Source organism: Rhinolophus ferrumequinum, chromosome 6, assembly GCF_004115265.2.
Source record: "Rhinolophus ferrumequinum isolate MPI-CBG mRhiFer1 chromosome 6, mRhiFer1_v1.p, whole genome shotgun sequence".
In the NCBI taxonomy this organism is placed as follows: domain Eukaryota; kingdom Metazoa; phylum Chordata; class Mammalia; order Chiroptera; family Rhinolophidae; genus Rhinolophus; species Rhinolophus ferrumequinum.
In genome coordinates, this window is record NC_046289.1 from 1,249,391 (window position 1) to 1,275,802 (window position 26,412).

The 26,412-nt window shown below is 63.6% G+C and overlaps 1 protein-coding gene across 2 annotated transcripts in view; it reads right to left on the minus strand.

Moving 5' to 3' along the window:
- Positions 1-524: 524 nt before the first annotated feature.
- KIF26A (kinesin family member 26A) overlaps positions 525-26,412 on the minus strand; it is a 41,185-nt gene continuing 15,297 nt past the window's right edge. For both annotated transcript variants that reach the window (XM_033106896.1, XM_033106898.1), the window contains exons 4-16: positions 19,231-19,421; positions 12,489-12,678; positions 9,019-9,231; positions 8,424-8,517; positions 7,891-8,153; positions 7,610-7,793; positions 7,338-7,500; positions 6,886-7,048; positions 3,543-6,315; positions 2,590-2,795; positions 2,474-2,494; positions 1,957-2,107; positions 525-1,711 (exon numbers count right to left, since the gene is read on the minus strand). In XM_033106896.1, coding sequence (XP_032962787.1) covers positions 1,530-1,711; positions 1,957-2,107; positions 2,474-2,494; positions 2,590-2,795; positions 3,543-6,315; positions 6,886-7,048; positions 7,338-7,500; positions 7,610-7,793; positions 7,891-8,153; positions 8,424-8,517; positions 9,019-9,231; positions 12,489-12,678; positions 19,231-19,421 — 4,794 coding nt within the window. In that variant the 3' untranslated portion in view covers positions 525-1,529. The remainder of the gene's footprint in view (positions 1,712-1,956; positions 2,108-2,473; positions 2,495-2,589; positions 2,796-3,542; positions 6,316-6,885; positions 7,049-7,337; positions 7,501-7,609; positions 7,794-7,890; positions 8,154-8,423; positions 8,518-9,018; positions 9,232-12,488; positions 12,679-19,230; positions 19,422-26,412) is intronic.

A 26,412-nucleotide genomic window follows, 5' to 3' on the forward strand; every position in this document is an offset into this window, starting at 1 on the left:
GGGATGAGCTGCACTGGGCGGGGGCTCCTGCTGGCTCTGGGGGCCCTGAGTTTTGATGTGTCCACAGTGTCTGCTGCCCGACCTGTAAAGGCAGTCGGGGACGAAGGGAGGAGACCAAGGGTCTCCACAGGTCGTTCCACCCCTGCCTCAATTTCCCTAGCTGACATAACCCCTGGGAAGGGAGCCAGGAGCCCAGCAGAAAATGCAGTTTCCTGCTAGCCCAGGCCCTGCCTCCCTGCCCCAGCCTCGGGACACCAAGAACTGGGTGACTCAAGACAGAGTGGCTCAGGAAGGGGGAAAGAGAGGATATGGGGATTTGAATCTGGGCCCCCCAGGAGGCACTGCCTCCCAGTCGGTCCCTGTCGCCTACAGGCATGGATGCTGCAGGGTTTGTGGGCAGAGGGAGCGATCCCTGCTATCTGGAAGCCCTCGGGCCCCGTAGACGCCCTGCGGATGTAGGCGCCCTGGGGACCCTCGCAGGGCAGCGTGCCCACGAACTCAGGAGCAGCGTGAACAATCGGTGTGTCTTTTATTCACAAATAAAAGCTATAGCGAGATGTTATGTACACATGTGTACAAAGTTGTGGACACCCCTAGAAAACGCACAACAGCCAGAAAACAGCCCATTGTGACGGAAATGCCATGTTGGCGGACTCACCCCTGGTCTGCACTTGGGAAATGCCTCCTGAGGATTGCCCAGGGTGCCCCCCAGAAAGAGCCCAGCCTGAGGGACACCTCCATAGAAAACCATAAAAACATAGAGCATTTGTTTTCAAATTCCCACTGCAAAGACCGCTTATAGGCAAAATGATATAAAAATATGAACCTAACAGAACCTTACAAAACCCTTCTCTCTCCATTTTTTTTGTGTGTTGGTTTTGTTTTTTTGCTTGTGGTTTTGGTAAGAATTCCTGCCGTGGAAAAAGGCGACATGTGACTTGGGTTCAGCCCTGGGGCACTGCCCTCCCATGTCCTCAGGACAGAGCAGGTCCTCGGGGCAGGAGGACCCCACTAGCAAGACCCGCAGAAGCAGCTGCGTGCTGACCAAGGGGCCTGAGACCCTTTAAGGTGGGCTCTGCCAAGAGACTGCTGCGAAGGGAAAGCAATCTGAAGCCTGAAAGGGGCCGGGACCCCGCTGCTGCTGCAGGAAGCTGCTCGGCTGTAAAGAGGCAAGACCTCCCTCTTTGCCTGTCACACAGCCAGTCCCCTCCCCGTCCCCCACCGGGAGCCTGGGCACACCTGCTGCTGTCCCGGGTCCTTAGCACCAAACGCAAAAAGAAGTCCAAGAAGTTCAGGTTAAAGGCACTTGAGCTGCCGTCTGGGTGGCGACGTCACCTGTCTCGTGCACTCACTCCCGCCTACACCACTCGGTCGGCCCCGCCCTCCCTCATGCTCCATCACCACTGGAACCCCGTCCTGCACTGGCCCCCTGCGTCCTCGTCCCTCCAGCCCCCACCACATTCTCACTCCACCCCACGTCCCATCCTCACAACCCTACGCGTCCCTTTCCTGAGTCCTGCTGCCCAGGCTCAGACGTCCACCTCCTGTGGCCCCGGAGTGGCAGCAGGGGTGGTGACACTGATGTCAAAGCAGGTCACCATCATGACATGGGCCTTGCACAGGTTCACATGCTGCTCCAGGGCGGCTGTGGCACGTTCCAGGGCCACCAGGTACTCGGCCGACTCGGGGTCCAGCTCAGGGTCCACCTCGACTGCGGGGAGACAGCAGGCGGCTGGTCAGGCCTGGCCCCGCAGGGCCAAGGAAGTGCTTCTGTGCCCTCCTGGCTTCCAGGTCCCTGTGGGACTGAGGGGAAGGGACATCCCGCCACATGGTAAGGAGCTCCAGGGGGGGAGTGGCCGGCCTGGGGAGCTGGGACACATGTGGACTCGGGTTCCTGCAAGCCTGTGCCTCCCGGTGGGGGGTCTCAATGCTCCAGCCAGCAGAGGGGAGACTCACACTGCTCCAGCCAGCGGCCAGGCTCCACCATCAGCCGGCCCTGTGTCTCGGCCAGCTCCTCGCAGAGCAGCTCATGCCGGGTCTGCACGTCCCGCAGCCTCTGCTGCCTGCGCTCAGCCAGCCTCAGCTTCGCACTGACACACCCCAGGCCCTGGACAGCAGGGGATGGGCGGGGTGGGCTCAGGCCCAAGGACGGCCCACCCCCCAGGGGCTCCCGGCAGCCCCAGCCTTGGCCATCCTCCCTCCACCCTCCAGGTCTGGGCAGGCGCATAGTGGGGCCTCAAAGGTGGGCATGGGTAGGTCCTGGGCCCCACAGGTGAGGCTCAAACCAGGTGCTCCCAAAGCAGCCTGCCAGGGCCTGTTGAACCTAGCCCAGGACAGGTGGGCATGCATGTGGGAACCCCCATCCTGTGCAACTCCAGGGAACAATGGTGGTGTCCTCAGGGCCCCTCCAGTCACCCACTCTGGGTGCAAGGGGGGCATCAGGGGCCACCCTGGGCTCAAGGCCGATTCCTACCTTCTCCACATCCTGGGAGGGCTGTGGACAGAGGGGAAGGTGAAGTCAGCGGGCTGCCCGGCCACACTGCCAGGGGCCAACCTGCCCCGCCAGAGCCCCCCGCCACCCGCCCTGACCTCGGCCAGCTCCTCCCTTGGGGGTGGGCGGTGCCGCTGCAGACGTTCCACGTCATCAATCTCGTACACCTTGATCTCAAAGGGCTCCTTCAGTGAGCCAGCAAGGGGCAGGGGCAGGTCCACCCACTGCCCGGGGAGGCTGGGCTTGCGGCCCAGGGCAGCAGTGTCCGGCAACGGGGCAGGGATCAGCCGTCTCCGCTGCAGACCTGGGACAGAGCCGGGCCCGAGTGAGTGGACCAAGAGCCTGGCCCAGGCCAGGGTCCTGACGGGGACAGAGCACACAGGCCCACACCACAAGTCCTCAGCCTAGCACCCCTGCCCGGCAGAGCAGAGGGACCCTCAGTCTGCCATCCCCCACACCGTATCCTAACTCACAACCTCCCTGGCTCCTGCTGCCCCTGGGAGAGACCCGTGAGCCAGGCCCCCAGGCTCCTATCTCCAGACGCCCTCCCTGCTCCCCACTCAGGCTTCCTGCTGTCCAACCTCAGCTCGGTCCCTGGAGTGAGCCCCCCCGCCCCCCCACCACACATGAGCCGATGGCCTGACCCCACCAACCACGTACAGCGTGAGGAACAGGCCCATCCCACCCAGGTCCCCAGAGGTGGAGGGTCCAGGGAGGGAGGAGCAGCCCTGATGGGGGCTTCCAGGGAGCTGGGCACTGCCAGGGAGGACCAGGTTTGGAGCCCCCAGTCAAGTCCTCTCCGGGCTCCCCATGCCTCATTGTGACCACTGTGACAGGGATGGGGACCAGCCTCTGGGGCAGAGGACACATACAGGTGTTTATAAACTGTAGAGCTCTGTGCGCGACTATGCAGCGAAAAGCCCCAAGCACGTCTGACCCACTGCCAGGGGCCGTGTACCTCTGGGACCAGCCAAGGCTGTGCCTGGCTGTCACGCATCTCCCAGCTAAACTGCAGAGGGCTGTGCCCAGGGAGGGCTGGCACCACACCCACCTGTGGCCCTCTTCTTGGGGGACTTGAGGCTTCGGGAGCGGGAGCCCGGGGAGGCAGCCCCGCTGTCGCTCATGGAGTCGGGGGCAGAGGACGCACTGCCGGTGGCCTCGCTGTCCCGCATCATGCTCTCGTAGCCGCTGCTGCCACCGCTGTGGTAGAACAAGGCGGTGCGGCCCATGGCCGGCGGGAGCTCCCCGCTCAGCACGCTGCTGTTGTCGCTGCCGTGGCCGCTGCTGTAGCGCTGGGGCCGCCGTGGGGCCGTCACCTTGCTGTAGGGAGAGGGCAGCGCAGGGCCCGCAGGTGGCCGCTCCCTGCCCATGTTCACCCCGCTGTCATTGCCACTGTCCGAGTCGGCTGAGCCCCAGGAGGCGCCACCTCTGCCGGGGGCTCCGCTGGCTGCCAGCTCGTTAACTCGGCTGTGAGTGGCCCGGAGCGCCTGCTTAGTGCCCATGATGGTGCCCCGGCTAGCCTTGGCCCCGATGCCAGGTGTCACTCGTGGGGCCGCCCTGGGACCTGTCACAGGACCACCGGGGGTCCTGCCTGCCACAGGGGCCAGTGGCTTCACAGGAGCACCCACAGCCCTTGACCCACTGGTGGCCAGGCTGCGGCTCTTGCCCCCACCAGCTGGAGGTTTAGGGGCCCCCACACTCTTGGCCGGGCTGGCCCTACAGGCAGAAGTGGGCCCGGACACAGGGCTGGAGGGTGGCACACCCAACCTGGGTACTGCCCGGGCTGGCCTCGCAGTGGCGTCCCTGGCCTTGCTGCTGCCGAGTGCCAGGCCCTCACACCGCTCCAGAGACCCATGGGCAGCTGGACGGAATGTGGCCTCTGCCCTGCCAGCCCGGGCCTTCAGGCTGGACGTGGCCCTGGAGATGGAGTGGTCAGACCGGCCACTGGGCCTGCCTTCCTCTTCCCCCCGGAGAAGGGTGGCAGCCCCGGCCCGAGTCAGCCCCCCAGCTGGGGAAGGGGCTGGTGCAGGGCTGGACTTGTGTTCCAGGCTGGACTTACGCACGGGTGGGGCTGGTGGGGCCACCCCGCTGGGCCTCGGGACAGGGCCCCCCTTGGGAGCCACACTCTTCTTGCTGCTGGGGGCGGCCTTTGGGCGGCCCGAGCAGATCACTGCCTCCGCCAGAACGTCCCCACAGGATGTGGCAGGCGTGGTCACACCCAGTGTAGTGGCCCCCCTCCGCAATGGTGGGATCTGAGCCACGGCCTCTGGCCTGCGGACTGCTACCTCACAGCCGTCCACCACCCTCTGTGCACAAGCCAGCACTGGGGCTGGGCTGGGGGACCTGCTGGCAGAGGCCACCTGGAGTGGGCCACATTCACCTGCACGGAGCAGCCAGGGGTCCTCAAACAGGCCTCCAGGGCCAGGCGGGCTCAGGGCCAGGCGAGGGCAGCCCGCGCGGCCAGCCATGGAGGTAGTCCTGGGCTTGCGGGGAAGGCTGGAGTGGATGGTCTGTGTTGGGGCTGCCCCCAGTGGAGACGTGTCCTGGGGCACCCTGCCAGGTTGGGTGGGGGCTGTGCCAGCCACACGGCCAGGACCGTCCGGTTTGTCGTATTCTGAGAACACAAAGCTGCGGACCTCTAGGGGGCTGTCCAGGACAGGGGGGTGCAGAGGGCCGGGGCCGGCTGGCGAGTCGGGGCTGAAAGGGTCCGGGCTGGCCCTGGAGGGGGGCCGCGGTGTGGGGCCGAGGCTATCGGCCGTGCAGACGCTGACCTCGCTGAGCCAGGAGCTGATGGAGGAGCCGTGACTGCCACCGGGGGCCTGCGACGTGTACGCATCAAACTCGTCGTTGATGCTGCTGATAATGCTCACGGGCCTCGAACCCGAGGCCAGGGCCTGCAGGGAGCAGCTGCTGCCGAAGCTGGCCAGGCTGGCGGGGCGCCCGGGGCCAGCGAGCCCGCCGAGGGAGAGCTCCTCCACCACCGTGAACACCAGCTCGTCCTCGCCATTCAGCTCCACTGGCTGCTGTAGTGTCACCGTGGTGGTCAGCAGGCCCCGCTCCAGACGGCCGCGTGCCGACGGGCGCAGGCGGTCCACCTGCCCGCTCATGCCCACTGGGGGTGTCCGGACCACGCCGCCGGCGCCCCCTCCCCTGGGCTCATCTGGGGCTCTGCCAGCTTCCAGCCGCCCGGGTGGCGGAGGGGCTGGACTGGGCAGCGGCCTCCTGCCTACCCCCGCCATGGCCTTGTCCAGCACGGGCAGTTCAGGCCTGGTACTGCCATCCTCCCTCTGGTCACTGCTGGCCTTGGAGGGCTCCGGGGCACTCCGGTGGGCATCTGGACCGTGGCTGCCACATGGTGTGCTGGCAGCCAGTGGGGCGCCTACCGCCGTCCTGGGGGCCGTGGCCTCGGGCATCGAGGGCTTCCTGCCCCCACAGGCCAAGCCAGCCGGGGCTCCATCTGTGCTGTGGATGCAGTCCAGCCGCTCCTGCAGCTCTGCGAACGTGCTGCAGCGGAAGTGGTCAGCATCTCGAGGTCCCCGGGAGGGCGGGCAGCTCAGTGCCGGGATGATGGGCACAGAATCAGGCGGGCCCTCATTGTCTGTGAGCTCGCGGTCCGACAGCGCCGCTCCACTGGGCCCCACGTAGATGACTGTGTCACAGGACTGCTCGCTGCTGGACGAGTAGTCGGGGTCGCCGGGCGAGCTGGGGGCGAGGCAGTCAGGGTCCGGGGCCCCGGAGCGGGGGTGGAAGGGTCGCAGGGGAGGGGGACGATGGGCACGGCCTTCCTCGCAGGAGCTGTCCCCGCCCGAGGAGCTGGATGCATACTGGGGGCAGAGCAGGCCCCGGAGTGTGAGCACGGCCCCGCCCTGCCCCACCCCACCCCACCATGCACCCAGTGGCCCAGGACACACTCCAATGAAGGAAAGGATGGCAGCAGCCATCGGCCCCGGCCACCAAGCGCTGGGGCAGCACTAAAAGTGAGGCACTGAGCATAATGGATCCTCTGAGAGACTTCCAAGGACACAGCAAGGACCCAACCATGGAAGCAAGAATACTCGCCCACGGCCACAGGGCGCACATCTGCGAATCCAGGATCCAAACCCAGGTCCCGCTGACCCCAGGAGTGCCCCGCTGGTCGGTGGCAGGGGACCAGGCCGGGGAGGGGCACAGGCCACAGGGATCCCACCAGGCTGCCCTGGCCACCCGCTAAGGCCCCCTTGGAAGCAGCTCCAGTTCTGGTCAGGGCATCCGGGTGACCTCAGGCACAGCCAGGTGGGCTCAGCCCTGTGACCCCAAGGCACACAGGGAGTCTGAGCAGGGCTGGGCATCCAGCTCCCCAACCATGCCAGGCGGGGGCCCTCAGGTGGGAGAGACGGGCAGGAGGTGGGGCCAACCTTGAGCTTCTTCCTGCGCAGACGGTGGACTCGGGTGGCCAGCTGCACAGTGCTGAGTGTCTCGGCGTGGCGGGCCGGCTCATCCGACACGTGGGCGATCATGGTGGTGTGGCAGCTGGCGGTGGCCAGGGACTCTCGCAGCAGCATGGTGAGCCTGTGCTCCCTGGGGGCAGAGGGGGCCTCAGAGGCTGGGGGCCCAGGGAGGGTCACAGTGGCAGGCTGGGCACGGGGGCTGCAAGGCTGGAGGGAGGATGGCAGGTCTCTTGCCAGGCCAGTGCCGTGCCATCCACCTCTGTCCCCCGCCCCCTGGGCACTGAGATGCCCTCACCAGGTCTTAGGTAATGAGGCTCCGTGAGCTCAGGGGCCGGACACACTGGACATGATTGACCTGCGCTCGGCTGGCTCCCCAGGGCACATCCAGGCCAGTGCCCACCACAGAGCCCACCGCTCACCTGTAGGGCACATGTTTGGCTCCACTGACCAGAGCCAAGATGACACTGCCCAGAGCAGACAGCGACAGACACAGGGGGCCCCCGGGGGCCTCCTCGCCCCGGCTGGGCACCGCCTCACAGCTGCCCAGGTCGATGAGGTGCAGGCGGCTGCGGCCTCCAGACACTGAAACCACAAGGCAGGCGCATGAGGAAGGCGGCCGGACCCCAGACTCTGGACCCCTGACCCCTGACCCAGCCTGCTGCAGCAGCACGGCCTGTGGGCAGACACCTACTTCCCCGCTTGCCGCACTTCTCCATGCGATACTGGTAGACGTGCAGCGTGAAGAGCAGGTGGGAGCTGTGCCGGGCGTCCTGACTGCAGCCGGCACGGCTGGTGCTGCGGGCAGCGAGGGCTGCGTCCAGGTAGAAGCCTGCTCTCTCGGCCGTGGGCGCCCGCAGCTCACTCTGGTTCTGGAGCTGCAGCCAGATAGAGGGAACATGCCTTAGTGGCTCAGGGCCGAGCCGCAGCCCCTGCTCCCCACCAACCCCGCTCCCCGCGTGACGGCACCAGTACCTGTGCCCCACAGACGGGGTCTTCCCGCAGGTACACGCCTGGAGACTGGGCGTCCTGGAGGCTGCCAGAGGCTACCTCGGCCAGCAGATCCCGCAGGCTCTGGTCCTGGCCACACACCTCCACGGCTGAGACGCGGACCGAGAAGCGGGTGCCTGTCCTCTCCTTGCGCTCGTCGATGAGCCTGAAGAGCCAGGAGATGGCGCAGGGCACGACGCCCAGGCTCTGGGGCGAGCTGTCCGTCCCGATCATAGTGTAGGACTTGCCTGGGGGCCATGCCGGCATGTCAGGCCCACCCCAACCCAAGCTCAGCTTGACCAGCCCTTACAGCCCAGCCAGACCGTGTGGCCCTCCCTGGCCCTGCCTGAAACCGGAGGCCACCTCTGACCTGCTCCAAGGCTCTGCCTCCCAGGCCTGCAGGGCTTCGGCTCCCCCTTCCCCATGTGCCCGACTGCCCATGTGGGATATGCCCATATCCCCGTCCCCACCCGGAAAGGGGACCCAGCGACTACCCAGTGGACAATGGGGGCACATACCAAGGCTCATGTGGCCGAAGGAAAAAACGCAGCCGTCAGCCCCACTGACCACTGATTGGAGCACATCAGCCACAGTCCCGGAGCAGACCTCAGCCTGGGGGAGGGCACAGAGCCAGGCAGGCACAGGTCAGGGGACTGTCACCCAGCCTCCCACCACAAGGTGGCCTGGCTGGACACCAGGACCAACGACATGGAGATCTCTAGGTGTACAGAGCACACACTCAGGCAGGACAGACATACAACACAGGCAGCGCGGCTGACAGACAGGCACACGCGTGCACACCCAATTCACACATCATGGACACAGCCGGGACCCAGAAACAGTACATGCGTGGTCACGGGAGGGTCACACACAGGACTGGTCAGGCAGCTCCCATAGAAGGTCGGCTCTTCCTCAGGAACCAGGCCTGAGAACCAGGCCAGGAGCCGGGGGACACCGGTGGGCCGGGCCCATGGGGAAGAGGTCACGGTGGCCGCCCTGGGCTGTGCCTTATCCGCCTGCCTGGGCTGGGGTTCTCGCTGGCTCCTTCCTGCTCACCGGCACAGAAGCACATGGTGCGACCCCGTGGCCCAGGCCTCCGGGACGCCCACTCACCTGCTCTGAGTCCTGGGGAAAGACCGCATCGAAGGTAAACAGCCTGGGGACCAAGGTGGCGGCAGTGCGACGGGGACCCACGCTGCCTGGGGGCCCGGCAGCCGGGTCATAGAGGGTCACCTGCTTCTTCCGTGGGTCCACCTTCAGGAAGGATGTGGACTCGGCTGAGCGCTGGGCCCCCTGAGCCGGCCAGACTCGCAGCATGACCCTCACCTAGGGAGGTGGGTGGAGCGGGCATCTGAGCAGCCAGCCATCCAGCCAGGGCAGGGGGAGCCCCGGGCCAGCTGGGACAGCAGGCCAGGCCTCAGCTTTTGGGAATCCCCGCTGCAGGAATGTGAATACCCACCCGCACCCTGCTCTTGGGCCAGTGGGACCCGTATGAGGTCAGTGAGGCAGGCAGAAAGCGAGCTGGCCGGAGGGAAGGCTGGCCAGTGCAGGGCAAGTGAGCATGGATGGGACAGGGCAAAGGACAGAGGGGCGACAGGGTAGGGGAAGGGGGCACAGGACAGGGTGGGGGAGCCCAGGGCAGGGGGTACGCAGGATGGGGGGAGGGCAGGACACAGATACAAGCACGGGACTGCCTTCCTGCCCCCAATTTGGGGTTCCTCCACACCCTCACGCTGACGGGGAGGAAGAGCGGGCCATCCAGGGACCTGAGCCCAGAGGCACAGAATGTTTGAGAGCAAATCACCCCCCACAAGTACCCACAGCTCGGCCAGCTTCCCCGGGGAGCTGCCACATGGCGACCCCCACTCCCAGGGCCTTCAACGCCTTTTGGAGAAAGGGACAGGCTGACAAGCTGTCTTGCCCAAGTCACAGCTTGGGAGTAGACTCCTGAAATCCCAAACCCCAAATCTGAGGATGAAGGGAGAAAGGGACAGAGAGGCCAGAGAGGGCGCAGCAAGACCCTCCCCCCAAAGGAAGGCTCCAGGCCCACGCTCCTCCCAAAAGGGCTGTGCTCAGGGGTCCTGGGGGTCCTAGGAGCCCCACAATCTGTGCTCCAACTGACAGAGAGGACAGGGGCTGCTTCAGAGCCCAGCCCGCCCTGGGCCCCTCCACTCCCAACCTGGAGGCCAGCTCAGTAAATTGTAGTGCAGCTCGAGGGCGGACGACCAGGGACGGGGGCTGGGACCACAGTGACAGAGGGGCTAAGAGGGGGGGAGCCCCCACGCCCCAGCCCCCCAGACATCTCAGTGCAGCTTCACCTCTCCAGGCCCCTTCCTCCCAGCTCCCAGCCCTTGGCCAGATGGGAGGTGGCGGGAGTGTGTGACATGTCCCAAAGGGGGAACAGGCCTGGGCAGATGCCCCAGGAGAAAGGGGGGGCTGGTCCAAACTCAAACCAGCATACTGGCAGGATTCGGGTCAGCAGAGGAAATCATATCAGAATGACAAACTGGGGAGGAGGAGAACCCTGGAATCCAGGGGTGGGATGGACTGAGGCGGGGATGGGGGGTGGCGGGGGGTGGGCAGGGAGGGGACAGAGCAGGTCTCAACTCAGGGAGCAGGTGACCAGGCAGCTTCTGCTCGTGTGTCCCCAAAGCACCAAAACAGACACAAAAGCGTGACCCCCATGCTGGAGACTCAGCTTCCTGGAGGCCGGGCCAGCCCTGCCCCTCACCCCCGAGGGAACAGGAGGCTCAGCGGGGAGAGGGGCTCGGGCCAAGATGCCTTCAAACCTGCACCAAACAAGCCCCCCAGACAGCGCCCCTTGTGCGGCCACGGGCAGGTTCTGAGGGGGGGCCATGACGACTCAGGGTGCCTCCTGGGAGAAGGCAGAAGACGGGTTTCTGTTGGAGGACACCTCGGCCGCCCTGCACCTCCAGTCGGAGGTGGAGACCTCCGATTTCTCCCCCACAGTGGAAATCAAATTACCAGACTCATCTCAGAGCCAAGATTTTTTGCGGACTTAATTGTAAGTGACAGATACACAATGCCAGCAAAATTGGTTTACCGTGGGTAGACGGCAGGAGGCGCCATCTCCTCCCTGGCGAGCGCACAGACCTGCAAACCCTGGCGAGTGAGGGCCGGCGTCCGCGGGGAGCACAGAGCACTTCCCAGCGGCGCTCTGCGCCTCCACCCCGGCTCCATTAGGCGGAATCAATGCCTTTATTCCCCCACGACATGAACAAGACTATTTCATTCCCAAACGCCGTTGCCAAGCACATGAAATGTGCACTTCCCAGTCATTTTTGGCAATTTTTTTCAGCGTGAACTCCTGGCCACTTCAGGAACCAAATGGGTTCTGCAGCCTGGAGAGGATTTCTAGCAGGTAGGGGGGCAGGCCCACTGTGGGGACAGGGCTGTCCAGACTGCAGCACGGCCCAGCACCGCTAAATGCGTGGGCCATTGTCTGGGAGAATCCTGTCACTGCTGCGGGGAAGTACAGGCAGCAAAGTCTGTCCCCTAAATGTTCAGATATCACAAAGCCCCACTGAATAGCTGCCAGGTAGGAAAAAAAACACATTTTGCATAAAAAAGGGCTTCCACTCCTAGGAGGTGGCCCAGGCCAGGGGGAGGGGCGCTCGCGCCCACTGCCATGGGGACGGCTTTTTAATACGCGAGATGATGAATTATCTTAAGTAGGACATTAATGTCAGCAATCTAACTTCTTTTCTGTGACAATATTAAATGCCTTTCAGGAGGCATTTCTGACTGAGACGTTTGTGTAAAAAAAGGGGGGGTCTGGAGGGGCTGGTGAGAGGACTAGGCGGTGGCCAGGGCTCCTTGCCTCAAGGACAAGAGCAGAGGTGGAGAGTCCACTATGGAGTAGGGTGGAATTCCTGGGCGGGGGCCCCCCGGGAGGAGGTGGTGGGGACCTGCGGGGGCCCCAAGTAGCACAGGAGTGGCGCAGAACAGGGGTGTGTGCTGCCGAGCTCAGCCCCCAGCTGCCCACCCAGGACGCCGGCACCACCCCACCCCACCCGTTTGCAGACACAGTGACAGACAGGCCAAGTGACCAGGCCAAGGTCAGAGTCAGACCCGGAGTTGTTGAAAACCCCTCCCAGACAGCCAGTTGGCTCTGTCTAGGTTGCAGTGTCCTCCCACTGGCCTGGGGGGGGCTGAGGTCCCCACTCTAGCAACCCCCCGGGGGGACACAGAGGCGATGCCCCCATGGGCACAGACAGCCCACCTCACTTCACGGGCTGAGCACACATGTGCTCACGGATCTCGGTTCAGGCACAGTTACCGGCAACCCAGACGGGGCCAGGATGAAAACGGAAAGGAGAGAGGAGCCAGGGGTCAGAGCCAGGGGTGGCCAGGAGCCAGCCAGCCTGTCCCGTGACTGGGCAAGGCCCTTCTGACCAGTGGGCTCCAGTCTCCCCATCTGAACCCCTGCTGACCACCCGTGTCCAACCAGGGAGAAGGAAGCAGGAGCCTCCATCTCCCCGCTACCTCCTCCCTGCACCTGCTCAGACACCCCTGGCCTTACCCCTCCCCTGGATGTCACCCCCAAATCAGGGCTGGCTTACCTTTCCGACACTGCTGGGGTTGTCCTTGACCTTGGAGGCGGCCCTGAGCAAGCATGGGGGTACGGGGGGTGGCCACAGCTGCAAGACCCCACTGAAGTCCGTGGGGTAGGTGGAGGTGCCACGGGTGGCAGGGGCCGGCGGAGGGTGGGGCTTCTTGCGCTTGGAGGCCAGGCTGAGCTTCTGGGCGGCCCTGCAGAGGGGAGGGGAGAGGGGCTGGTGGGGGTTGGCTCAGAGCTGTCCCTGTCACCCTCCTGCCTAAACACAGCTGCATAGCCCACACTTCATTTCTCCCCAGCCAACCAGGGTTCCCTGGTCCCTGAAGGCTCTGCCCAGTGCAGGCCAGGCCAGGTGACAGAGCAGGGACCCCATGCCCTACTACACCTACACTGAATGCCTCCTCTTCCCGCAAATCTCCACCTGCCATGTCCCCAATCCAGCATCTGCTGTAGGGGTCGGGATGTGCCAGCCACTCCCAGGGGACCCAGGCATGCTGACGTCGTGTCTCTGTGCCTCAGTTTCCCCATCTCTGTCCTGGGGTGATGTGACCAGAGGCCCCGTGTGCGGCCCTGAAGAGTCAATGCACCCAAGGCCCGCACCTCAGTGCCACACACAGGAGGAGCTCAGTATCGAGGGCTGTGTCGCCACGCCCCCACACGCCTCGGTGCCCTCCCCAAGGTCCCAGAACCTACCGGAGATGACACCCTGCTGCCTCAGCCTCCAGCAAGCCCTGACTGTCCCTTCCCACTTCACCACCTCCACCCTGTGCCACGTAGCCCTGCCAACACTGGCTTCCCAGGGACCCTGCAGAGGTGAAGACGCCCAGACCCCCTGGGGCTGATCCCAGCCTAGAGGGAATGAGGGAACGAGGGAACGCTGGTGCAGATTTGAGAACTGCTCTCTGGGACTCCAAGGGGACCCTGCACACACACGCACACTCCCACTGCACTCCTGGGCCACAGCTCTCCAGCCCACTTCCAACCGCACCAAGTTCCAGTCGGCTCAGCACGCCCCCCCACCCCCTCTCCTACGCTGTGGGTCCCCCCACACCCCGCACAGGTGTTGCGGGGTGACACAGATGTGAAAGGACACACACTGGGCAGGTCCGAGTTCGCACTCCTCCCCAGTGCCCAGGCGGCCCCACCCGCTTGTCTCTCCTGCACCCTACAGAGCCCGCCCTCCTTCCCCCAAGGCCTCAGGCCTCTCAGCCTATTCTGTCCTCCTCCCCAACTCAAGAACGCTACGCCTACGCCGGCCATTTGCTCAACGCCTCTCATCTTTAATAGGAGTTGTCTTTTAAGAGACCCCAGGGACGGCTTTCCTCCTAGTGAGGTGTCATCGCAGAAAATAAAAGTAATCTATGACGCCTGCCGGAGCCTTAATAGAGTGGTGGCAGGAGCCGTGGGGGGTGCCCGCGCAGGCAGGTGGGGCCGCTGTCCGGGAGTGGAGCCCACGAGCCACCCAGACAACAGGGGTGCCCTGAGCCACAAGCAGGCATTAACCCGATTCCCGCCCGAGCCCATGTACTTATAAACCTCAAAACCTGCCGCACAGAAGAGCCCCTCGTCCCCCTTGGCCTGAGGGTGACACACAAGTCAGGCAGAATAGTGGCTAGAACAGAGGTGACCAGCCTGGCCCAGGCGCAGGGTGAGTCAGGGTCACAGAGTAGCCGCCGTGCAGGGCGGGACCAGGCAGCCTGGGCAGGGGCTGGGGGGTCCAGGCCATCGCCTCAGAGCTTCGGCTCCTGGGCTGCCCCTGCCCCAGCCCTGGCCTCCTGTCCAGGACCACTGACCACTGTGCATTATGCCGTAGCTTCCCACCAACCACCCAGGGAAGAAGCTGCAGCAGGACTGGAGGACATCAGCGTCCAGCAGCCCGTTCCGTCCCACCGGCCTGGCACTGCCTGGGCGGAGCCTGCAGGTGCACACGAGGCCTCCAACCCACCTGGGCGGCACAGGGCAGGGCAGGCTGGGCAAAGGGAAGGAGGCAGGGCCTGGACCTGACTGGCCTGGAAAGGTCAAGGAGCCCTGTGGACTCATTTCCTGTGTGTGAATGGGGGCAGAGGTGCCCGTTCCCAGATTTCAGGAAAGGGCAGCACACAGGGCCCGCCAGGCACCAGCCTGCACTGACAGAAGTCGGCTCGGCTCCCAGGTTGACAGGACAGTTCTGCAGACGGCAGAAGCATGTTCCCCAACCCCAAAGCCGGCTCCCTGCCCCTTCCCTAAGTTGGGCATGCACAGCTAGGGACCCTGAGGCTGTGGGGGGCAGAGCATCCTGACCCACACCCCCAAACCTCAAGGGGACATGGAGGCCGGGGAGGACCCCTGGTGAGGCACTGCAGTGACACGGCTGCAGCCTCTAGTCTGCAGAGGCCAAGGCCAGAGGGCAGGGCTGTGTCCCATGGGCACAACTGAGGCCACAGAGGGTTCAGCACCTGTGGTGACGCTCAGGAGCCAGGGGTCGGCAGGACGGACCTCAGCCCCACCCAAACCCCCGTGGGGTCCCAGCAGTGGCACAGAATGAGGTGTCTGGGTTCCTCCAAGACAAAGCAGGGCCTGTGTCCTCTGAGGTCCCGCCAGCCCAGCCATCTGGGATGTTACTGGCCAGGCGTCTCCACCCCATGGGGTGACCTAATGCGGGCGCCCTCTCCTCCCCACCCCGCCCCGTCATCGGCCACGCCTGAGGGCTGGGAGCTGAGAAGCTGTACCCCAGTCCACCCAACCCCCAGGTCCCTGCTTTCACAGGCTGGCCTCACCGGCATGACTCAAAGGCACGTCACTGCATTAACAAGGCCCAAGGATGGGCACTCTCTCCTTTGATGAAATCCAGGCCCCTGTAAACTAGGACAGACGCGTCAGCCACTTGGCTAGTGCACCTCGGCTGACACGGCCCAGGGGCGGGCTTCTGGGGGCCAGGCCTGCTCTGCCCTCTAGGACCCCAGCCTTCGGGGCTCAGACCTGGTTTCGGAGCAGGGGGATGGAGATAGTGTAGGGGGGTGACCCCAGGCCTCACAGAGACTAAGAACACACAGCACCATGTTCAGGACCATGAGTGCCCACGGCACCGTTGGGGAGCAGGGGGCCCAAGGTGGGAGCTGCAGGCGTGAGAAATGTAGGGAGAGTGTGGGCAAGTCTGAGTAATCCGGCTCTGATGGGAAGACTTGGAAAAGAAGGAACTTCACCAGCATACGGAGCTCTCCTCGTCCTCAGAGGACACTGCCTCCAGGAAGCCTGTCCTGATGCCCCCAAGCTGGGCTTCCTCAGCCCTGTGCCTCCTGCTGTAGGAACCCTCCCTGCCCTGAGACGCAGGTTTACAGGCTGTGCCCACCAGGCAGGGGCTCTGGAGGGCATGTGTTTGCCAAGCTCAGGCCTGGCACACACAGGAAGCTCAGGACACGACCAACAGTGAATGAGTGAGTGGGTGAGTGTGTGCGTGAATGGTCTCCGGGAACGCCCACCAGCCCTCTCACTGTGACCCCAGACCCCCAGGCGCGCTGGCCCTGGTCATTGATTCACGTAAACGGGAAGAGGAACATTTGCCTTTTTACAATGAAAATCTGCCTGTTCCAAACAAGAAGGTAATTTCACAAGCAGCTGGCCTTGATGGCACGGCCCTTAATTACACCAAGGAGACACATGGCCCACACACGGTTCAGACGCGTGTGGGGTCAGTTATGGCCAACCCAGGGCTTCCTAACTGAGCAGTGAGGAGGCTGGTGGACCGGGCCGCACCCCACGCCCCCACCTGGATCCACCCGGGGTGGGGCTGCCACCCACAGGCCCTGAGAGCTCCAGGATCTTCCCATCAAGGGTCCAGCGGTGCGGGGCTGCTAAGGGGACCCGAGACCCCTGAGGCCAGTGACCAAGGTCCCAGTATCCCTGACTTGACCCCTGCCATGACTGGCAGGTTCCAGGTCACCCACAGGCCGTGAGGCTTCCTCAACCCCACGCTGCAGGTGAGGGACAGCCCTCCCCAGAGCCACCCTGCCTCGGGCGCCCAGCCAGAGCTGCCTGGGTGCCTCTATGCAGCACCCACTCTGGTTCTGGACCCCTCCTAGGTGCCAGGCCTGACCTTCTCCAGACAGACACCGGGCAAAGGGCTCGACAGGCTGCAGAGGGCCGGGGAGGGGACCTGAGAGCTGTGGGGTGTCCTGACATCCAAAGGAAACCCCACCCCACCCCATGCCTGCTGAGGACACCCCCACTTCTTCAGAAGGCATCAAGATTCAGGGGTCCAGAAGGTGAGCCCCCAGAAAGGCCCAGAGAGTGGGCAGGAGAGAGAGCTAAGGAGACATTCGGAGGCGGGGAGTCTGCAGAGGCAGGAAGGCCAGGGTGTTACAGCGGGAGGGCTCAGGAAGGGAGCGTCAAGGTCACCACGGCCTCCGGGGAAAATGTAAGTATGGGGCCTGGCCCGCAAGCCTCAGCTTTTCCAGAGCTCTGGTGGAGGCTGGTGCACTGAGCTCTCCATGACAGTGGTGGCCGCTGCGCCAAGTGGCCACCCCAAACCAAGCAGAGGGGTACAAGGTGCCAGGTCCCACTCCTGTGCTCCACGCCCCACAGGCGTTAATGAGACCCTGGGTACCAGGCACCCACAAACACTCCCCACCTCAGCCTCCTTGCACAGGGGTGAGGAGCTCTGAGTCCTTAACAGGACCCGGGACTAGTGCCAGCCCACGGGCAGTGCTCAGGGACCAGTGGGGAACCCAGACTTCTAACCCCCACGCCCTTCTGCCTTCCCTTGGCAAATGCCAGACTCCTACTCAACCCTCAAAGCCCACCTCTGCAGCAACAGCACTGTGCTCTGTGCCCTCACGGCCTCCATGCTGCCAATGGCTGCCTCCACAGATGCCCTCCCCACTAGTCATAAACTTCCACGGGGAGAGCGTGAGCTGGGGTCAGCTCTGCCCCTCCAGGTCACCAGCAGGGGTGGAGGTGGGAGCACAGAGCACAGCTCAGTGCATGCCTGAGCCCCCTGCCAGGGCGGGGTCCAGCAGCAACATGTCTCCTAGAGACTCTGAACAAGCCCCTTCCCTCTGAGCCGCAGGCCCCCGAAAACCAAGGGAGGATGCATAGCTGCAGAGCATCCGATCTCACCAAACAGTTAAGGGTGCTACGGCCCCAAAAAACAGAGGGTCTCAGGCCCAAGTCAGGCAGAGGTCAGGATGGCATTCTGAGTTGGGGTGCCACCCCCCAACTTGGCCCATACCCTTCAAAAAGCCACTGTGATTTGGAGCGTCCAACAGGCTGGAAGTAATGGCAGTCGGCAGTGCCCCCCCATTCCCGGAAAACATGCCTCCCCCAGCCCCAGCCTCATGTGCCTGTTTCTATGGTAACTTCCCAAGGTCAGCAGCAGCCTTGCCAGGCTCCAGACAAAAGGCGGTGTGCTCGCTCTGGGGGGCCACGGGGTGGCTAATGAGCCAGTGTGGCCCTCAGAACCCGGGACCACTGGCGCTGCTAGTCTTCCTTTTCGTAGGGTCTCAGGCTTGGACCCTCCCAAAACCGTGGCCTGATGCAAAGTGTTCACTGCCTCCGTGGAGACTAACAGGACAGGATATTCTCAACTGCCCTGACTGCCTCTCCCATCCCCCACACGGGGTCTTGAGCCTGCTGGGCAGACCCCCACCCACCCCACAGACAGAGGGTCCCCGCTGGGCTCTCTGCACCTAATTGGAGCAGTGGGTCCCGCTGGGCTGGACGCTGCTCACCAGCCCCGGGCCCCATCGCACACCCCACCTGCCGCTCCGCAGTCAGGCTGCGCAGCCCCCAGACCCGCTGACAAGGCGCCTGTCCTGCACGCAGGCGGTTCTCGCCGAGCAGATCAGCACCCGCAGAGCTGCTAATGGGACAGTGACCCACGGCCAGGCCTCCTCATTAGCACCGTCGCAGCCCGTGATCCGCAGAAGGACAGCCAGGCTTGTGTCTGCAGAAGCCCAGGCCCCACAAGGAAGGGCTCACGTAGGGCTGCTCCCCAGCGCTGCCCCCACACACCGTGGCTCCTGCACTGGACTGGCCAGACAAGCCTCATCCACACCGACGACATCCCCACGACCTGGGACCTGCAGGGCCACGGCCAGACCAGGTCCTGGGCACCCAGAGAACAAACCCCGGGCTCGTCACTCCCACACGGGAGAGCTCCTGGCTGACGCTGGAGCCAGACCTAACAACTGTGAGCACGGCTAGCTGTGGAATGTGCCGGCAGCCACCTAGAAGGGGGAGGGCGACGGTGGGGTCTGGGTGAGCCTGCCCTCCAGCACACGCTCCCAGGGGAGCTGCCCTGAGGCCTACCTCAGCCTTCCGTCTGTGGCGCCCGCCCATGCTGGCCCAGGACGGGTCCCGGGATGCCCACAGCTGAGAGTCCTCAGCTGTGCAGCCAGTGTTCGGTTCAGCTCCCTGCACCTCAGGCAATTCTGATAGGTGAGGAAACTGAGGCACAGAGAGGTTATGTGACTTGCCCAAGGCTGCACAGCTTGGAAGGGGCAGAATGGGTTCGAACCCAGTCTCTTGGTTGCATCCCACTCTTGGGGTGAGAAGCCTCTACTAGACCCTGCTGTCAATGGGGTGCAGTGGGAGGTCGGCGCAGTGGCCCCACAGGCCTCCTTCCACTTCACTCAGGAGCAATGAGGCCACAGATCCCTGGGGAGGCCCACAGACCAGCGGGGCCAGGAACCGAGGTGCACCCCCAAACGTTCTTGTCCAGGCTGCCCCAGGCAGGCCTAGGCCCTGTACGAAGACCCAGGGGCACATACCTGACGAAAAAGGAGGTTGCAGTCGACGGGCCCGTGGAGCCCCCCGCCAGGGAGCTCGGGGCCGGGGTGACCAGGGCCGTTCTGCAGGCCCCACCGCGGCCCCACGTCTTTGACACTCCATCAGGGCCCACGGCGGGGGGGCCGTCTCGGACTGTGTCTGCCACTGCCACCGCAGCCACCGCAGCTTCCGCCTGCAGAGAAGGAGGGAGCCACGTGAGGGAGAGACGCCCGCAGCCTCAGGCACCTGCCCACCCCAAAGCCTGGCATTCTTCCTGGGCCCCACGGTACAAGACCCTGCCAGCTTGGGGCGTGGGGCAGTCTGCCCGGGCAGGGCCCCATAGGGCAGAGGGGGACACAGTTGCCCACCCTGGGGCCCGACTTTCCAGCCGTCGCCCATCAAGTCCCAGAAATGCAGAGACCACAGTGGTCAGGAGAAATGGACAGGGACCCCACGCCCCTCACCCCAGGGCCGTCAGTCTGGGAGCAACCAGAGGCATAACTGGAGGAAAAAACCACAATAAATACTTGTCACAGTGCTAACTGCCCCACGTGTGATAATGTATGATGTTCCCATCGTCTGAAATACTACTCTGGCATTTCCCACTAATTAGCTAAAATAAATCCCAGAGAGGAGGGCAGCCTCGTAATGAAGCATAAATGTAATTACGTGTTCTCGGGACGGCGCCAGCAAACTGGAGACCTGGCCACCGCGCGTGACGTTTATGTGCACGTGTCCGGCCCTGGAGGGGGCTGGGTGCGGCCCCTGGCAGGGCAGGGGAGTGGCCTGTCTCAACCCAGCCCCTTCGCCAAGGGCCCCAGCACACAGCCTTCCAGGCTCCCCAGGCTGCACGGCCTGGCCCCAGTGCTGTCCACAACCACTGCCCGAGGCGTCCTCTGTGAGGACCTAGCAGGGACTGTGGCTGAGGAACCCAGGTGGCAGCCACGCTCTGGAGGGCCCAGCATCTCCCAAGTGCCACAGACTTGGGGCCTCCCAAATGACACAGTCAGAGGCCAGGGAGGCACTTCAGCAGAAAAAGCCACATGGGCCCCCGGAGGAATGTTCTGGAAGGAGGTCCTGCCATCTCAGGGAAGCACTGCTCCTCACCATGGCAGAGTCTCCCCCCACACAGCCCATGGTCGGCACCGGCTTCTAAACCCCTCTTGCGACACAGAAAAGAACATGTTGGTAAAGAAGTTCACAGGGAGCCCCAAACCTTAGGCTGGATGGAAACCAAGCACCACCACCCCTGGGCACCAGCTGCGCCCCCAGGACTGCGAGAAGGTCTGTAGCAGGGAAGTGCCCTCACGGGGCACTGTGCCAGCACGCCAGGCCCTGCCACCTGCCTTGCCTCTGCCCACAGGGCAGGGAATCCCGTGCATCCCTCAGGACTCAGTCCTTTCCCTCTCCAGCCCTGCCCCGCAGCCCCAGCCCTCTGACCTCCCCTTGCCACCCCCCCAATCTGTCTAGTGCTTCTTCTCGGAGTTACACCGCCACGCTCAGCTACCCGGCACCTTGCTCTCACTCCACCAGCTTTCAGCACCTGTGCCTACTGGGCATCAGGAGGCCCCTGGAGGGGCCCAGTTTCCTGCATATCCCTGTGTCTGGCACATAGTAGGTGTTCAATAAATCTATTCTCCAGGAGCGCACAGCCTGGTGGGGACACAGACCTGAGACAGACCCAGCCAGTGGCTGGGAGGCAGGCCCGTGCCAGAATGGGCACCAGCTCACGGGGAACGTTCCCGAGGGTAAGCCAGGCCTAGACCTGGGCAATAAGAAGTGGAAGCTGCGTCTTTTCCTGGGCTGCAACAGCTCCAGGCACGTGGGCGAGTGCCCCAGGGCCGGCCCGACGTCTGCCGCTCCGCCGCAGTCTTAAATGTGCGTGATCTCTCATTCCCCTCACCTCAAACAAGAAACCGATTTTTATCACTTAACACACGTGCTCCCTACGAAAGCTCTAAACTCCTTTGTTGAGTAAAGTGATGCAAAGAATTCATTTTAAAGTCACGTCACATTAATGTCACCACCAGGGCTTGCTGAGACCCACTGTGCGCTCAGCGAGCAGCCCGGGGCTGTGGTCCCCACACTGGCTCCAACCAGGCCCCAGGTCGGCTGGCTCACACTGCCCAGTGAGGCATCCTGACAGCGGGCAGAGGGCTGCCCCCGCCCTCCACCCCGCCCAGACCCAGCCGCCCCACAGCTCATGCCCACACCTCGCCTGCAGCCTCCAGCCGGCGACAGTGCAGGCCGCCCCGTGTGCCTGCGGCGGCCGAGCCCCCACACTGACCTGTCTCGGGAGTCCCGCACAGGCCTCGGCTCCACCGTCCCACGAGCTGCCGAGACACGGCTCCGACCACCGGGACGGCCACTGCCGACTCCTGCCAGAAGCAGAACCCGGGCATGCCAAAAGAAGCCAGGGAGGCGGGAGGGGGCAGCAGGCGGGAAGAGCACAACACAGGGACAGAGGACATGGGGCGAGCGGCGGGCGGGCGGCCAAACAGAAAATGTGATGGAGGCACCAGGGCAGCAACAAAAGAAAAGCATGAGGAGAGGACAGCGTGAGCCCACCGTCCCAGAGGAGCCTGCCTAGCAGAGGGCTCTTGCCTGCAGCCCCACTGGGCTGGGCTCCAGACGGTGCCCACAGTAGGGCACTGGGGTTCCACGAAGCACCGTTCGGGAAACACCAAACTACCCCATTTTCCTACGGACCCTTCAGGCCTGAACGCCACCCCAGTCAGATTCTGGCTTCGGAAGGACAGCATGCACCAGCACCTCAGGATAAATAACATCCCTGGGGGGCTATTTTGTGCCAAGAGGTGGGGAGAGTATGGGGGCAGGGGGCTAAGCGGTGGCCAGGCTGTCTGGAAGACAAAGTGTCCATCTGCAAGGGACACGGCTGCCATCGCTCAGTGGGCATGTGCCACACACCCGCGCCCAAGTGGGGCAGGCCCAGCTGCCCCTTGAAGGTCTGCGGGGTCACCCAGAGGGCCCCAGGCTGGGAGTGTCCCACCCCCATGTCACAGAACTAGCTTTGCAGCAGCCTCACATGGGAGGATCATCTTGTCCAACCTCCACCCCACGGTGGGTAAACAGGCCCAGAGGGGGGCACCAACAATGGGTCAGGTTAGAGAGAGAGGCCAGAACCCAAACAAAGCTCCATCCATACCCCACCATCCCAGCCACGTCCCTGAGAACGGGTGGGCGCCCTCCAGGGACCCCACCAGGGCTCACAAGGAGGTAGGGAGGCAAGCAGGTTGGCATGGTGGACAGCAGGAGCAACACCCAAGCCTGTGCCACCCAACCTCTGTGAACAGAGGAAAACCCTGGCTCCTTCCAAGCCTCCACCGAAATGACCTCACCTCCCACTCTGCACATCCCACTGGCATGCCACACCTCCTCCAGGAAGCCCTCCACCCTCCCCACCCAGGCCAGGGCTCCACTGTCCCAGGCTGGCTGGGGACCCTCTGCTCCAGGTCCTCCCTGGACTGTGAGCTCTGAGACCCTGGGTAGGGCCTGGCCTGTGTCCACAGGACTCGGGAAGGTCTGCACAGGCCCTGCTGGCCTACACCTGAGGCGGCAGCACCCTTCACCGTGTCGCTCAGCTTCATCCCTGACTGCCCCTGTCCGGGCTTCTTCTAGCCTGCTGTGGAGTCGGGGGGCCAAAACACTGGTCTCCTGGCATCTGGCTGTCAAATGATTGTTTTGAGCATCTGAACTGCACTCCATTAGCATGGGGAAGACACACTGCGGTTCACAGCCATGTCCCAGGGGAGCAGGCGGGGGCAGAGGGTCTGGGGTGGCCCCACAGCTGTTGCCCAGCATTCTCAGGGGTGCCGGGGTGGGCGATAGGCCAGAGGCCAGCTCCTATGGGCACCTGACACGGGAAAGCAAGTGCCAGACTGTCCCGCTGGGTGGCCCCACAGCCAGGAAGCCCCACCAGACACTCAGGAGGTGGAATGACCCGGAAAGGGCAGAGCTCTGTGCTCCCGGGCACAGGAAGTGGGCTGCCGTTTTGATTACGGCTGTGGCTGGCTGAGGGCAGCTGCTTCCAGACAGAGTTCTCCAGATGGCCACGCCTACCGCATGACCCCCCAGCCGGCCTCAGGGCAGGCTCTCAGCCACAGCATCCAGAATGTTCCAGGCCCTCAGAGCCTCGGGTCTCCTGCATCCACCTCCACAGGCCAGCCCTGTGGCCAAGGCCAGCATCCTCCTCCAGCAGCCCCTGCCTCGTCCTGCCCTCTCCTCTCTGTGCCCTAGAATAGGTGGGCTGCAGTCCCCACCATCTCACCAGCCCAGGTCCACGTTTGCCTGGAAACAAGGCACCCAAGGGCCGCTGGTGGCCTGTGGGAGAGTCACAGCGCGTCCCCTCCAGAATGTTTACTTGTAGAGCCTGGCACACAGTATTTCAACATTCTAGGGCCACCGCCAATGATCGATGCCCTAGTTCAGGGGAAATTATCTCATCTGAGCCCTGAAGTTCTATTTAAGGTTCTAATAATCTCCCCATCGACCGTCAGGACTGTTGTCTCATTATAAATCCATTCCTGCCCACCGGAATGCAATCAATGAGCCCATAAAAGAGAGAAGAAGCCTTAAAGGCCCACGTTTAATGGGGTGCCCAGGGCCACCGGCCAGAGATCAGTGACCCCACCCGGGCATCTGGCTACACCAACCCGGCCGCTCCCACTGCCAGCTCACGCCCTTCCTCTGCCTCTGCCTCCAGGTACCTCCAGAGCGAAGGCCAACCCCTCTTTTGGCCTGACATTCGACAGCTCTCCCCAGGTTAGGAGACCTCTGCCTGTTCCCAGAGGCCTCCATCTCCACACCTCACACTGGGTCCACCATCTCTGCCGATTCCTTCCAGGCCCAGCTCGATGCCACCTCCTCCAGGAAGCTGCCAGGCTCCCCATCTCAGTGCTGCCCCTGGCACATTCCTCCCAGATAACCCAGCGCTCAGGCGGGGAAGCACCAGGGGACGCATGGTGGGGACTAGCCTCCCTCTTCTTGGCCTCACCCCAGGAATAATAAATGGAGAAGTCGGAAGCAGAGAGGCCCTGGCCAGGGTACATCGTCACACCAAGTGCAGGTCCAGAAGTTCCTCCCAAGAGCCCTCTGTGCACCCCATCTCCAAGCCACCAAGGGCCAAGGAGGCCCCAGGGCCAGGATGGCCTCACAAGGCCCAGCCCAGCAACGGGTCACGGGGTCAGCACCTAGCAAGGGTAGGATCTCATCAAAGGCCACACTGGAAGTGACAACATACAGCCCCTTCTCACTGACCCCAGAGGATACAGCCAGCCCAGAGATGGGGGCGGGGCAGAAGTCGGTCCCGGCTCCGAGGGGCCCAGTGGGCACAGAGGCTGCAGGAGACGCCTGCCTGCTGCTCTAGTTCAGAGACACTCACTGGGCAAGCCTGTGCAGCTGCCTCAGTAGTAACTGAAAAACATACCAAGCAAAATAGTTTTCACAGCCACCCACTGATCTCTCTGTCCTGGGGCTCTGTGTGGGTGGGTGACATGTGCCGGGGGGAGGTTCTCCATGTACCCACACACCTGTGCAGCACCATCACCTGGTCCCACTTGGACTGGTCCGCACCCCTTCATCCACCGCCCTCCCCCTATCTCCTGATAAGGTCTCATGCTTCACACCCCCCGGGAAGCCTCCAAGCTTCACACACTCAGGGAGGCCTCCATGTTTCACCCCCACCCCCAGGGAGGCCTCCATTCTACACACCCCCAAGGAAGCCTCCATGCTTCACACCTCCAGGGAGGCCCCATGCTTCACACCTCCAGGGAGGCCTCCAAGCTTCACACCCTCAGGGAGGCCTCCATTCTACACACCCCCAGGGAGGCCTCCATGCTTCACACCTTCAGGGAGGCCCCATGCTTCACACCTCCAGGGAGGCCCCATGCTTCACACCTCCAGGGAGGCCTCCATTCTACACACCCCCAGGGAGGCCTCCATGCTTCACACCTTCAGGGAGGCCCCATGCTTCACACCTCCAGGGAGGCCTCCATGCTTCACACCCTCAGGGAGGCCCCATGCTTCACACCTCTAAGGAGGCCTCCAAGCTTCATACCTCCAGGGAGGCCTCCAAGCTTCATACCTCCAGGGAGGCCTCCAAGCTTCACACCCTTAGGGAGGCCCCATGCTTCACACCTCCAGGGAGGCCTCATGCTTCACACCTCCAAAGAGGCCTCCAAGCTTCACACCTCCAGGAAGGCATCATGCTTCATACCCCCAGGGAGGCATCATGCTTCACACCTCCAGGGAGGCCTCCAAGCTTCACTCCTCCAGGGAGGCCTCCAAGCTTCACTCCTCCAGGGAGGCCTCCATGCTTCACACCTCCAGGCCTCCACACATGCTTCACACCTCCAGGCCTCCACAGAGACCATTCCCTCTGCTTTGAGGGTCCTTCCTACTTTGTTTCTGGTGAACCTCTGCACTGCTGGGCCCTAACCCTCAGTCCTCCATCAGATGGGTGCAGCTGAAGGTATGCTACCCCCGGGAGAAAGTCCCTGAGTTGTGCAGGGCTCGGGCAGAGCAGCCAGATGCCTTCTGGGGAAAGGCCCTCCCAAGACAGTCCCCAGCCCCAAACTCAAACCAACTATCTCCAGTGTCCCAGAAAACCCCTGATCCAACAACCCACCCTCTCCTGACCCTCCATGCTGGTACCCCTTCTTCTAGATGGAAAACTGGAAGACACAAAAGAGAGCTGGAGAGACCCCCACCAGCTAAGTTCTGTGGCAGATGGGAAAGCGACCGGGCCCCCCACTCCACCCTCCAGAGCCGGCTTCATCTCGGACTATGGGGGTAACACCTGCCCAGAACCCTCTAGGAGGACACCCGGCCAGGTCCCCGGCACCCACAGCACCCACTGGTGTCCAGGGCTGGTTCTACGGAGGCCATGCCCACTGCTGTGGTGACAATCTGGTGGGCCAGAGGAGGAGGAGCCTTGGCGGGAGGCATTCTACAGTCAAGTGAAAAGAGGTGGCTCCTGAGAACAGGTCCCGTGAGGGAGTGGGCACAGACCTCCCGCTCCTGCGGGCCTCCCCCTACACTCCGTGGGCTAGTCCGTGTCAGCGGGCCACACCCTGGGGCAGCCTGGCATGGCAGGACTGGGGACCCATCCTCACGAGATGCTCCCCCGGCCCTCACTGCCCGAGGATGAAGCTCTGATCTCGTCC